The sequence below is a fragment of the Mchenga conophoros genome, linkage group LG5 (genome assembly GCF_057382185.1).
Source record: "Mchenga conophoros isolate Kocher_MC1m ecotype Shallow Benthic linkage group LG5, M_conophoros_male_GT1.1, whole genome shotgun sequence".
In the NCBI taxonomy this organism is placed as follows: domain Eukaryota; kingdom Metazoa; phylum Chordata; class Actinopteri; order Cichliformes; family Cichlidae; genus Mchenga; species Mchenga conophoros.
Window position 1 is genome coordinate 37,910,965 of NC_140530.1, and position 13,375 is coordinate 37,924,339.

The following is a 13,375-nucleotide window of genomic DNA, read 5'->3' on the forward strand; positions in this document are numbered from 1 at the left end:
TTTATTTATTCAGTTCTGCACATTATATATAATCCGCCTCTCTGAAAGTGCAGTGAGAGGATCTGTGAGGTTTGGTTGATCATATAGTTTAATACATAAGAACAGCATCTCTTTTCTGTACATCAAAAACAGCACCTGCTTTAAAGACCACATAATGTTGCAGTTATAAATATCCATACAGACACAATAGTTATAAAAGACAGTTTTATGAACACAATGTCAACAGCACCTCATTCATCCTTATTTATATTAAAAAATACTTTGTCTTAAAGTCCAAATACAAAAAAGCAACAGTGCTAATAATAACATAAAATAAATTAATCTCATCAAGTTCATGTTCAGGTTACAACAGTAACCAAAGGTTTTCAGGAAGCTTTGGTTTGTTCTGATCACCATCAGCTAAAAGTAACATTAACCATTATTAAAACCAGCATCACAACCTGCTTTACACAATAATAAAATACACAGTATAAAAGAAGCAATATATATATATATATATATATATATATATATATATATATATATATATATATATATATATATTATTTTATGGCTGAGCTCCTCCTGTGTGGCTCCACAGTGGAAATGCTCAGTTGTTGTCCTGGTCACCGTGGTGAGGAGGGTGATGTCATAGCGCTCTCCTGTGTGTGACATCTGCTGTCCCTCCACTCTACTTTAAGCAATATAGGAAATATATATTTGGGAAATATCACGAGCGACCCACCGGGCAAATGCCCGGTATGCCCGATGGCCAGTCCAGCGCTGGCTGTGGTTTCAGTCGGACTCTGTCACGGTGCTCAGTGTGAGCTGTACGCATCAAAACACGAACTACAGAGCGTCTTACAGACTGACTCCTCCGTTAGTCATTTCCTCTTAGAAGCCACAAAATGAAAAGTCCTTGTATTCACTCGTGGGTGAGACAGAGGGAGAGCAGATCAGGTGATCGTCAAAGAGACGAGCAAAGGAGCCGAGGCGACACGAGGAGAGGACCCGCCCCACAACCCCAAACTGTTCAATTATATTTCCGGAAGATGCGGGCAACGATTTGTGACACTTTTTTTATCCAGAGTTTAATTCGTTTGACTGTAAATGTCTCAACTAAACATCACATCGCTACAGTGTAAAAGACTTCAGTAAAACAAACACGCTGTCTGTCTGAATCACGGTGAACCTCGGACTGTGATCAGGCTGTAATAAAGGAGTGTTGTTGATGACGGTCAGCTGTTGTTATTCATGTGTGTAAACAATAGCATTGAACACTGTGCTGATTTAGATTCGTTTCTTACCGTCTTCACGTCCTGCTGTAGCTGCAAACAGAAGAAAAACGTGCACAGACGGAAGGACCGCGATTATCAGATTCAGTAGCGGTTTTAGATACGGGCGACACGGGCGGTTGCCCGGGCGGCATCACGGGCATCGGCAAAAAATAAAAATTGCTCGTACTCGTGCTGCCCCGACATCAGCCAGCGCTTATTGGGAATGGCATAGGCACCGTTTTCTATCGCCTATTTGCTGGGAGTAAGGGCGCCCTCCGTTTGCGAGGTGCGCCTGCTGCCAATGGCGTGTCCAGCGGGGTGGCCTGGGGGGGCACAGGCCACCCCCCCAACCAGACTGGCCACCCCAGGTGCCACCCCAAAGGTAAAACAATAAAATTCAATCAAATATCAAATGTACGATTATGTTTTCACGGTGAAGTTTGCTGGAGCCACAGCTGTAAATCTGCTGGTCATGATGTCGGTTTGTATATGTGGTGAGAGGGAAACATGAAGATGAAACCAGGAGATGTCCTTACTGAATCATCAGAGCTGTGATGAAGAAACAGGTTTACTTTTTAGGTGACATGAATGAGTTGAAGGGAAGTTATGAACTGTTTCTGACAGACAAATAACACCAGGATCCTTTTCTAAGCAGCTGACAGCTGGTAACTGTGCAGGGGCGGGTCTAGCAAAGTGTTGCCAGGGGGCCAGGTAGGGCATTAACAGGGAAAGGGGGCACAAAGAAATACTTTTCTTTCTTATTCTCATTTAAAATATCTAGCTTTTATTAAATAATTATCTAAATCTTACAACCAAAGTTTTTATCTGATGTAAAATGTATAGAAATCATACATATACCAACAAGACTGTACATCACTGTCACAACAGCGTTTGTTTTCATTCAAAGGCTTTATGGCTTTACTACCTGGTGGGTTGGTCTGTAGTCAAAATGCCCGATTTTCTGTCCCAGTCCAGCCCTGCAGGTTAATACTGGCAGTGTCACCATGCCAGCTGACTGTATTTCATCATCAGCCAGTGTTGTTCTTTATCAATATTACCAAAGTTTACCATAAGGCAGCATAGAAAGTATTTACTTGCTTTCAGGTTTTATTCAAATGTTAGTCTTTTCAGTTGTTTCCCCACTTTTTTCCTGTTTCAAAATCAAACACCAGTTTGTGAGAAGATTATCTGCTTTTTTTAACAGGCATTGGTTTTGCATTGGCTAATTTGTCAATTGTTTGTTACAAATGTTCATATTTTAATATTAAAAAATGTTTTTGCCCAAAACATATGTGCACTACATGTCAGTAAAAATACTATGCAAATATTGCTGTCCTTGAATGCTGAGTAAACACTGACAAAGCACTGATTGTATCTCTTGTACTTTATCAACGCAGTATCTAAAAACTTTGCACCGTAGTGGTTAAAATCTCATTCTAATAAGAGTTAAAAGCGCATTCGGTTATTAGGTTTATAGGATTATTGAATTATGGTTAATGGTTGGTAGAATTTTTTTTAAACATTATCTGCCAATTACATCTGCCACCTTTCTCCAAATCTGTGCCCCTACCTGGCCCCCCCAACAAAAATTTTCTAGACACGCCACTGCCTGCTGCTTGCGGCACAGGGAGGAGAGGGCGGGGCGGCGGGGGATTCTCTGACCGGCTGGAGGAGCGTCTAATAACCAACTCGCAAAATAAAACAAAATTAAAACAAACCAACAAACACGAAAACATGAGACATTATGATACAGACTAATAATTTGCACCGATGTTTTTCAAAATTCTATAAAGTGAGCGCGAGAGCCCTCGGTGCGCATGCTTGCTGCTGAACTCAAACTAAACTTTATTGTCATCTCCGTAAACAAGTAAAGAAATAATAAACATAAGAAGAGAAAGAAAATAAATATACACTTTAGGACCAGGAGTAAAGGGATCAATAACAATTTAAAATGTATAATTTACAGTTTGATGATTTAAAGTCTCACACACAGCCTGTCGACAGGGCATGGGGGCGGCTTTACTCTCTGCAGTGTTCCTTCAATTTTGGGTTTACGTGTGGACACGATTTTTTTTTAAAAACAAAAATGGAAAATCTCAGTTTTCAAAAATACCCGTGTACGTGTGTACGTAGCCTAAGATGACTTTAGGAATTCTGTGTGGCCTCTTGTTGTTATCTGTAAATAATAATGAAAAAAGGCACCTTCACATAATGTGTATATTTAGAATCCAGACTCTTCAATTTGTTTGCTAGAACATGCATCACATCCGGCTAAAACAAATCTGGAATTTATTCTGTTCAAAGTAGCCGTACAGGCACCAAACTGTAAAAGTATCAAACAAAGAAACTGTGACATACTTTGGCTGTAAAGATTTTGTGTTTGCACTCTGATGATGACGACAAGCTCGTCTATTCGAGCCTGCAACACTGCAAGACTGCCATCAGTTTATTAATAAGAATACAGTATGAGTATAATACATAAAACTGATCACTCACATTTACATTTGAAATTAATTTACAAACGTAAAATGATTTCTATATTTATGGACAGTGATAATAAAGCTTCCCGGTGCTGAGCCAGAAAAAGATGACAGAGTTTAAAGTTAAAAGTGTTTATTTAGAATACTTTAAAAAGTGTGATGCAAATTTTATAAAATCCGTGTCAAAATGCTTAATAAAATCATAAAATACACAAATATCCATTATTTTGGGTCTGGATCAAAACATAAACAGACCATCCATATTGAAAGGTAAAAGGAGCCGTCCCCAAAAACGAAGAATACCACCTGCTAATGTGGAGGAGTTGTCACTGCTATTGGATACTTTGCTGGAACACAGTAAAGCTGTGGGTTGTTATGACATAAAGAACGTATGGACATTTTAATTCTGTTTTTATTTCAGTCTCCAAATGAGGAGAAAATTGATTATGAAAGAGAGTGACAATTTTACCGCATATTAAATATTGTACATCAAAGAATTTACTTAACATCGTCCACCATGCCAATGTCACACATACTGCAGATGTACATTCTTATTAGTCTTATTAACTGTGCATAATCTAAATATTTAGCCAGACTTGTCAAGAACATGGAGTCCTGTACATTTGAATCAATCTCCAAAATATTGGAAAAAAAGTTGGACAAAAATATGAAAAAGTACTGAAGAGCTATCATGTTCATGATCAGAGGATAGTACAGCTGCTCTCATATTTCTTTTTTAGAGCCTCTATTTCTTCCTCATGCTTTTTCTTCAAGTCCTTAATTTGTTCTTTGAGAGATTTTTCTTTGTAACTGGAGAGTTCATCCAACTGTTTGTAATCTTTACTGTGTCTCACGTCTGTCTGCTGCATTTCTGTCTCATGTTGTTGTTTCAGTTCTTTTATTTCCTCCATGTGTTTTTCTACCAGAGCTGTAAAGTCTTTGGTGTATTTCTGTCTGAACTCGTTGAATTCTTCAGCCTGTTTTCTGGCTTCTTCTTCATATTTTGTCTTCATTTCTTGCAGTTTTTTCTTATAGTTTTCCTCCAGTTCTTTCCGGTCTCTCTCCTCTTGATCTCTTCTCATTCGATCCTCTTCTTTTCTCTTGTTTACATATTTTTCTCTTTCCTGGTCGTATTCTTCTTGCAGTTTTGTAAGTTTTGCTTGTTTCTCTTCATTTTCTTGATGTCGTTTGTCCCACCACTCACTCCTTTCCTTTTCCCACTTCTCTCGTTGGTTTCTCATCTCCTCTCTGCTTTGTTCCAGCTGTCGGTCACTTATTTCCTTTTCCTTTGATTCTGCCTTTAGTTTTTTCTCCAGATCTAGACGCTTTTGTTCCAACTCTTGTTGTTGAAGTTCATCTTGTATTTTCCTTTGGCGGTCCTCTGCTTCTCGCCTTTCCTGTTCTCTTTTTCTCTGTTCACGTTCATCCTTTATGTTATCCTCCATTTTTTTAAGTTGTTCTTCTATCAGTTTTCTCTGCTGTTCAGTTTCCGCTCTCTGTTCTTTCATTCTTTCTTCCATTGCTTTTATTTGTTCCTCATGTTTTTGTTCAAGCTCTTCTTTCTGTCTCTTCATCTCCTCTTCCTTCTCTTTTAGGATCCTCTCCACTTCCTTCTTTATTGCCACCTCAGCTTCTTGGAACATCTCGCTGGTGTAGCAGCTGCCTCCATTTTTGTGCACCATTACCTCAATCTTTGTCACCAGCTCACTGACCTGAGCCCGATTCTTTGCATCATTATTATTAAAGACATGATATCTGTCTCCACAATCATGAATCAGTTTTTGTACAAATTCATCACAATCATCTTCTATGTAACTCTCAAATGTTTGACCTTTCAGTTCATCTTTCCTGGTAAATGTAACGATGATGAAATGTTGTGAATTTTTCCCAAAGTATTTCTTGATCAGTTCAACAGTTTCTTTTTCTTCGTTTGTAAACCGGCCGATTGATAGCACCAGTAAGATCACATGAGGTCCAGGAGCCAACATGGTGATGCATTTAACGAGCTCTTGTTCAACTTCATATTTGGACAGAGTCGTGTCAAACAGACCGGGGGTGTCGACCACAACAACAGGACGTCCATCAACCTCTCCTTCTGCTTTCTCACAGAACTTTGTCACAGACTTCCCGCTGGGCTTAGATTTAAAACATTCTTTCCCCAGAATGGTGTTTCCAGTTGCGCTCTTCCCATTGCCAGTCTTTCCAATCAGAACCATCCTGAGACATTCCCTGTTCTGATTTTTATCATCAACACACATGGCCCTTTCTTTTCTTAAATCCAGCATTTCAGCTTTAAGTCTTGTGTTAATGTTTTTCTCTTCTACCACTCTCTCCATCTGAGCTAATATGAACATGTCTTTTGTGAAGGATTTGGGTCCTTTATCTCTCACCTTTTCCACAGCCTGGACCAGCTGTGGGATCTGCTCTTTGTCATTAATGTTGAGAACAACAGATCTTCCTCCACAGCTCTCACAGAGCTCTTGGATGTCCTTCTTGTCTTTTAGAAAGTTACCAACAGCTGGATCTGTAGGATCTGAGTCCACAGTGAACAGAATCATGGAGAAGTCATTGACTCGAGAGCTGAATGTGTTCTGGATGGTCTCTAACTCTCCCTTGTCTTCATCAGTGAGGGGAACCACAGGTAGGACCAGGATGAAGGCATGGACACCCTCAGGATCAAAGCGGGAGATACACCTGAGTGATTCCTCCATCACTGCCTCCTGAGGTTTTTCATACAAGGCAGGCAGCTCCACCAGGGAAACCCAACATCCACACACCTCTCCCTGATGTTTAACACACTCTGATGAGTTGGAGTCTGAATGAAGCTCTGTCTGACCTAAAATGGCCTTGGCTGCTGAAGTTTTCTCTGCTCCTCTCCTCCCACACAGAACCAGGTTTAGCACTGGCTTGATGAGTTCAGACGTCAGTTGTGTGGTCTCGTCAGTGAACGTGAGGAATTTTCCTTTATTTTCATTCACAATGTCCTCAATCTTCGCCATTAACTGTTTGTGGTCTTTCTCAAACATGTTGTAGAGTCTTCCTCCACAGTCCCACAGGAGTTCATTCACACAGGAACTCATTGGGTTGCCATGTGTGTTGATGACCATCGAGTGTTTAAAGGCATTTTGATCAAACAAACTCAGGATGACCTTCAGAGTTCTTCTGTTCTCTTCAGTGAAATTAGAAGGTTTCACTAACAGCAACAAAACGTTTGGTCCAGGAAGGGAAAGACTCACACAGCTTCTCATCTCTTCAATAATTGCCTCCACAGTCATACTAAACATGTCTGGGGTTTTCACCACTGTTACTGGTTTTCTTTTCCATTCTCCACGAGCCACCTCACATTGCTTGTTCGGGTTGAATTTAAAGAACTGAAAGTGTTTTTTCTGCATGATGAATTGGCAGAGCGTGTTCTTTTTGTCCTCACTTTTTCCAAATATCACAATTTTGAGTCCAGGTGCTGTAAATTAACAAAAATACTAAGATTAAGATACCAGCAAGGACATTATACAGTACATATATACATGTATGTATGTGTATACATATATACAGTGGGGCAAAAAAGTATTTAGTCAGCCACCGATTGTGCAAGTTCCCCCACTTAAAATGATGACAGAGGTCAGTAATTTGCACCAGAGGTACACTTCAACTGTGAGAGACAGAATGTGAAAAAAAAATCCATGAATTCACATGGTAGGATTTGTAAAGAATTTATTCGTAAATCAGGGTGGAAAATAAGTATTTGGTCACCTCAAACATGGAAAATCTCTGGCTCTCACAGACCTGTAACGTCTTCTGTAAGAAGCTTTTCTGTCCCCCACTCGTTACCTGTATGAATGGCACCTGTTTGAACTCATCATCTGTATAAAAGACACCTGTCCACAGCCTCAAACAGTCAGACTCCAAACTCTGCCATGGCCAAGACCAAAGAGCTCTCGAAGGACACCAGGAACAGGATTGTAGACCTGCACCAGACTGGGAAGAGTGAATCTACAATAGGCAAGCAGCTTGGTGTGAAAAAATCAGCTGTGGGAGCAATCATCAGAAAATGGAAGACATACAAGACCACTGATAATCTCCCTCGATCTGGGGCTCCACGCAAGATCTCATCCCGTGGGGTCAAAATGATCATGAGAACGGTGAGCAAAGATCCCAGAACCACACGGGGGGACCTGGTGAATGACCTGCAGAGAGCTGGGACCAAAGTAACAAAGGTCACCATCAGTAACACACTACAACGGCAGGGAATCAAATCCCGCAGTGCCAGACGTGTTCCGCTGCTGAAGCCAGTGCATGTCCAGGCCCGTCTGAAGTTTGCCAGAGAGCACATGGATGATACAGCAGAGGATTGGGAGAATGTCATGTGGTCAGATGAAACCAAAGTAGAACTTTTTGGTATAAACTCAACTCGTCGTGTTTGGAGGAAGAAGAATACTGAGTTGCATCCCAAGAACACCATACCTACTGTGAAGCATGGGGGTGGAAACATCATGCTATGGGGCCGTTTTTCTGCCAAGGGGACAGGACGACTGATCCGTGTTAAGGACAGAATGAATGGGGCCATGTATCGTGAGATTTTGAGCCAAAACCTCCTTCCATCAGTGAGAACTTTGAAGATGAAACGAGGCTGGGTCTTGCAACATGACAATGATCCAAAACACACCGCCCGGGCAACAAAGGAGTGGCTCCGTAAGAAGCATTTGAAAGTCCTGGAGTGGCCTAGCCAGTCTCCAGACCTCAACCCCATAGAAAATCTGTGGCGGGAGTTGAAAGTCAGCGTTGCTCGGCGACAGCCCCAAAACATCACTGCTCTCGAGAAGATCTGCATGGAGGAATGGGCCAAAATACCAGCTACTGTGTGTGCAAACCTGGTAAAGACCTATAGTAAACGTTTGACCTCTGTTATTGCCAACAAAGGTTATGTTACAAAGTATTGAGTTGTATTTTTGTTTTTGACCAAATACTTATTTTCCACCCTGATTTACGAATAAATTCTTTACAAATCCTACCATGTGGATTCATGGATTTTTTTTTTTCACATTCTGTCTCTCACAGTTGAAGTGTACCTCACTTATGGGGTCCTCAGCTTTTATATGATATATCTGAATTTTATGAATTATATATATATATAAAATGTGATTTACTTACACTGTTGGGAATATTCACTGGGAGCTTTGAGTTCTGTAAAAGACAACACAGCCTTATTTCAACAGTACAGGAAGTATGATTCCAAAGTGATTTATAGTCATTTTACAATTTCCTGTTTCTCTGCACTGACGAAGGTTGCATGGACCAAAACTGTGTAATACAAAAAATGATAAGCAGGGCATTTTGGTGAGGTTATAATATACGTCTTTCACTAAGATTTTTTTTCTCCTATGCACCTGTCATCAAATGTGCAGAGTTTCCTAAAATTGTTGTTTGAAAAAATACAAGTGAAGAAAATACCAGGAAGCCGGGAAACATAGAAGAGAATAAATCAGCAAAAGGAGTTAACAAAAGCACAGAGGACAAAACACCACCAAAGTAAGACAGAATGTAAGTAAACAGATGGCAGAATCACTTATATATGAATTTAACACCGAAACAAAAATGCAGTCTTGATTAGGGATGGGTATCGAAAACCGGTTCTTGTTGAGAACCGGTTCCCACTGTTTCAATTCCTTGGAATTGTTTGCCATTTTTGCAAACGATTCCCTTATCGATTCCAGTCGCCCCGAATGACGTCACCACGTTGCGGAGCGTCATTTACCTGACAGGAAACACGGCGCCTAAGCGGCTCAAACGCTCAAAAGTTTGATTATACTTTATGAGAACCGATGACAACAGGGCAACTTGCAAAGTAGATATTTCATTTAAGGGAGGAAACACTACGAATATGCAAAAGCATTTGCTCACAAAACACGCGATGACACGTGTTTTTAATTCCGCTCCGGACTCGTGACTCTCAACCCAGCAGCAGCGGTAACGTTTGCACGTCCTCTCCCGTTAATGCGGCAGGTAAATAATCAACTAACAGTGCATATTATGTTAGCGCGATCTGCCTTATTACAAAACCTGCCATTACTGTGCATTTAGGTGACCATGATGAGAGAGACAGAGTCTGGCTGGCGCTCGCTGGCAGTTCTCGCTGCAGTCTACCGGTAGCGTCTCCTTTCAGGCCAGGATAGACAAACGTCACCGAGCAGTGTCTAAGTTTGTGGTCAAAGGCTTGAACCCATTTGCCACAGCAGATGCCCCCGATTTTTGGTAAGTGAATGTGTTTAATTGTAGGCAGGGACATTACTGGATATTCTTGTGTAATTGCTACAGAACAATTTATGTTATACTTTGTTATTGCTACAGAAGAATATTTATTTTATTATTTTACATTTACAATTTTTTTTCCTGGGGACACTGTGACACCCCATTGAAGAGCCGTAGGCTGTGGCTCTCTTAAGATCTCACTGTTGGGTTTGTAAGGCCATGTTACTCCTAAATTTCTATCTTGTTCAAAGAGAAGATATAAAACAAAGTTCTAAGCTAATCGACCTTAGTGTTCTCCTTTTTTAAAAAAAAAAAAAGAATCGATAAAGAATCGAATCGTTAAACAGAATCGAAAATGGAATCGGAATCATGGAAATCTTATCAATACCCATCCCTAGTCTTGATATATAAAAATAAACAAACATAGAGACAAGACTAGGGTAGACATGGGAAGATAAGGGAGCCAAAAATACAAGGAAATATAATATAAACTGAAACCAAGAAAACCAAACCTGGGAAACATAAATAAACAGAAACCCCAGGAAATACTGACAAGAGACAAAACTTAAAATACTGGGTCCTAGACCCACGGATTATGACATAAACAATAACTTACCAATTTCCTTTTTTGGACCAAATGGAAAGGTTGATGTTTTTTCTTGTTTGAGGTTTTCCTGATCCAAAGTCAGACCTGTTGTTGCATCCTCAAATACATCCCAGACCAGGTGTCCATTGTTCTCTTTTGCAATTTGAACCAAGCGTGTTAGCAGCTCTGCACGTTCGAGGTTCTTCAGCTTCAAATGTCTGTATTTGCATTTTCTGATAAAGTCCTTTAAGGGTTGATCTTCTTTGATGAAAGCTGAGCTCTTCTCTCTGGGAGTTGATTTCAGAACCAATGAATGATCAAATGATTGATCACTGAATTCTTCAAGGACTTTGCAGAGCCTCTGTTTTTGCTCCTCAGTGAAGTCTTCAGGCTGTAGAACCAACAGGAACACGTGAGGTCCAGGAGCAGAGAGCCTCACACAGGTTTCTACATGCTCCTTCAGTTTGGCATCAGAAATATTGGGAAGCAACAGGTCTGGGGTGTTAATGACAACTATTTGATTTTCCTTGAAGGGTGTACTGAATTCCACACAGCAGTCTGGTGCTTTTTCAGTACAGAACTTCTCCTGTCTCAGTATAATGTTCCCCACTGCTCTCATCTCTGACCATTTGTTCCCCAGCAGAACCACCCTCAGCTCGGACACTGGGAAGAAAAGTAAATCACTTATTTCCAGACAATTAACTGAAGAGAATCAGAACAGGAAATTAATTAATTTATCTATAAAGCACTTTAACATAAAGCCAGGGTTCACAAAGTTTTGTACATATACAAATAGCATAAATAAACAAAGAGAAGAGAAGAGTTTTAAACTCAGAAAGACAAGAAGCCTGCCTAACATGCAAGGGCAGATCATTCCACAACAGGGATATTTTTCTTCCACACACATCTATAAAAATACACATCAAATAACAGATACATTATCACACACAGTCATTTAGGTAGAAGCACATATACGGACACAGAAGAACAGATACATAGACCTGCACCCGACTCGCATGCACATGTAACGCACACCAAGCTACATGCCTACATGCACCCCCAAAAATAAACACTCTAAATGGTAAATGGCCTGTATTTATATAGCGCTTTACTTGTCCCTAAGGACCCCAAAGCGCTTTACATATCCAGTCATCCACCCATTCACACACACATTCACACACTGGTGATGGCAGCTACATTGTAGCCACAGCCACCCTGGGGCGCACTGACAGAGGTGAGGCTGCCGGACACTGGCGCCACCGGCCCCTCTGACCACCACCAGTAGGCAATGGGTGAAGTGTCTTGCCCAAGGACACAACGACCGAGACTGTCGAACCGGCAACCTTCCAATTACAAGATGAACTCCCAACTCTTGAGCCACGATCGCTCTACAGACACACGAGTTACACATATGCCTACATTCACGTATAAATTTCAATTTAGAAACAGTGTCCACATGTGGATTTGGTATCAGTGTTTAGGGAGAGGTTAATGCACAATGTGAGTACAGTTTCAGAGAGTATGTGAGATACGTGTGACCTGTGACCACTGGGGGGGTTATGTGTTCATGCTGGCGACAAATTGTTTACATCAGTGCAAAGAAGGCCTCTGTGTTCAAGTATTACCAGATATGCAACTGGGCCATATATAAGTTGATGCTTCTTCACAGCCTGCAGAAGGAAACCGGTGCGCATAACAGGCATATCAAACTGACTGGGAAGTTATAACTATAGTGTAAATGCAATGGATACATTAAACATGCATCATCACAAAAACTTACATGTTAGATATTAATTGAAAGGTTATTCCTCCCCTTAAGAGTGGCTCAAGAGTTGGGAGTTCGCCTTGTAATCGGAAGGTTGCCGGTTCGAGCCCCGGCTTGGACGGTCTCGGTCGTTGTGTCCTTGGGCAAGACACTTCACCCGTTGCCTGCTGGTGGTGGTCAGAGGGCCCGGTGGCGCCAGTGTCCGGCAGCCTCGCCTCTGTCAGTGCGCCCCAGGGTGGCTGTGGCTACAATGTAGCTGCCATCACCAGTGTGTGAATGGGTGGATGAATGGATATGTAAAGCGCTTTGGTCCTTAGGGACTAGTAAAGCGCTATATAAGTACAGGCCATTTACCATTTAAGTCAGGGAATTAAAATCAATAATTCTCGCAATAAATGCATTCATTTCACTACACAGTTGTTTTAATATCAATGATAAAAACATTACATGGTACACCTCCATCACACATAGATATACATTTTACACAGACTTACTGTCAGGTGGCAGGAATTCATTGCTGGAACTCCGTGTCAGTGGTTTCAAATCATCTGTGAGCACAAGGACAAAGACACATTTTTAGCACTGATTTTTAAATTATGATTTAAATACCAACTATGGGGGATTAATACTGCTTGTGTGGTGGAGCAGCACCAAAGCAGAAGCTGGAATATTTTCTCATTGCTCCTGATTTGATCACTAAAACCCTTTTCCTTTCAGGGATCTGGGTCTGAGTGACCTAGAATCCCTGAACAGTTGTGGACTTATTATATTATATGTGTGTTCTGCACTGCTGATGTTCCTGTGGTCCATGTTTGTGTATTGGCATCGTGACAGGCACCTTCAGGCCTGATGGGTGTGGCCCTGCCAGCTGACCGGTCACACCAAAGGATCCTCACACACACCTGGCGCTGATCAAGCCTCGTCGGAGGAGCTACAAAGCAGTGTGGCTGAGAGCTCCTCGACGCTGGATCGTTGAGTAACTACCCGTCAGTGTTCCCAGCAAAATCAGTGAGTGCTAGTGCTAAGATTGAGATATTTAAGG

The 13,375-nt window shown here is 41.2% G+C and overlaps 1 protein-coding gene across 1 annotated transcript; it reads right to left on the bottom strand.

Moving 5' to 3' along the window:
• Positions 1 to 3,977: 3,977 nt before the first annotated feature.
• Positions 3,978 to 12,885, bottom strand: LOC146575106 (uncharacterized; the record flags this gene model as incomplete). The annotated part of the gene is made up of 4 exons (XM_085275693.1): positions 3,978 to 7,196; positions 8,885 to 8,917; positions 10,599 to 11,231; positions 12,828 to 12,885. Coding segments are annotated over 4 exons (3,483 nt in total), but the record flags the coding sequence as incomplete, so codon positions are not given.
• Positions 12,886 to 13,375: the final 490 nt, after the last annotated feature.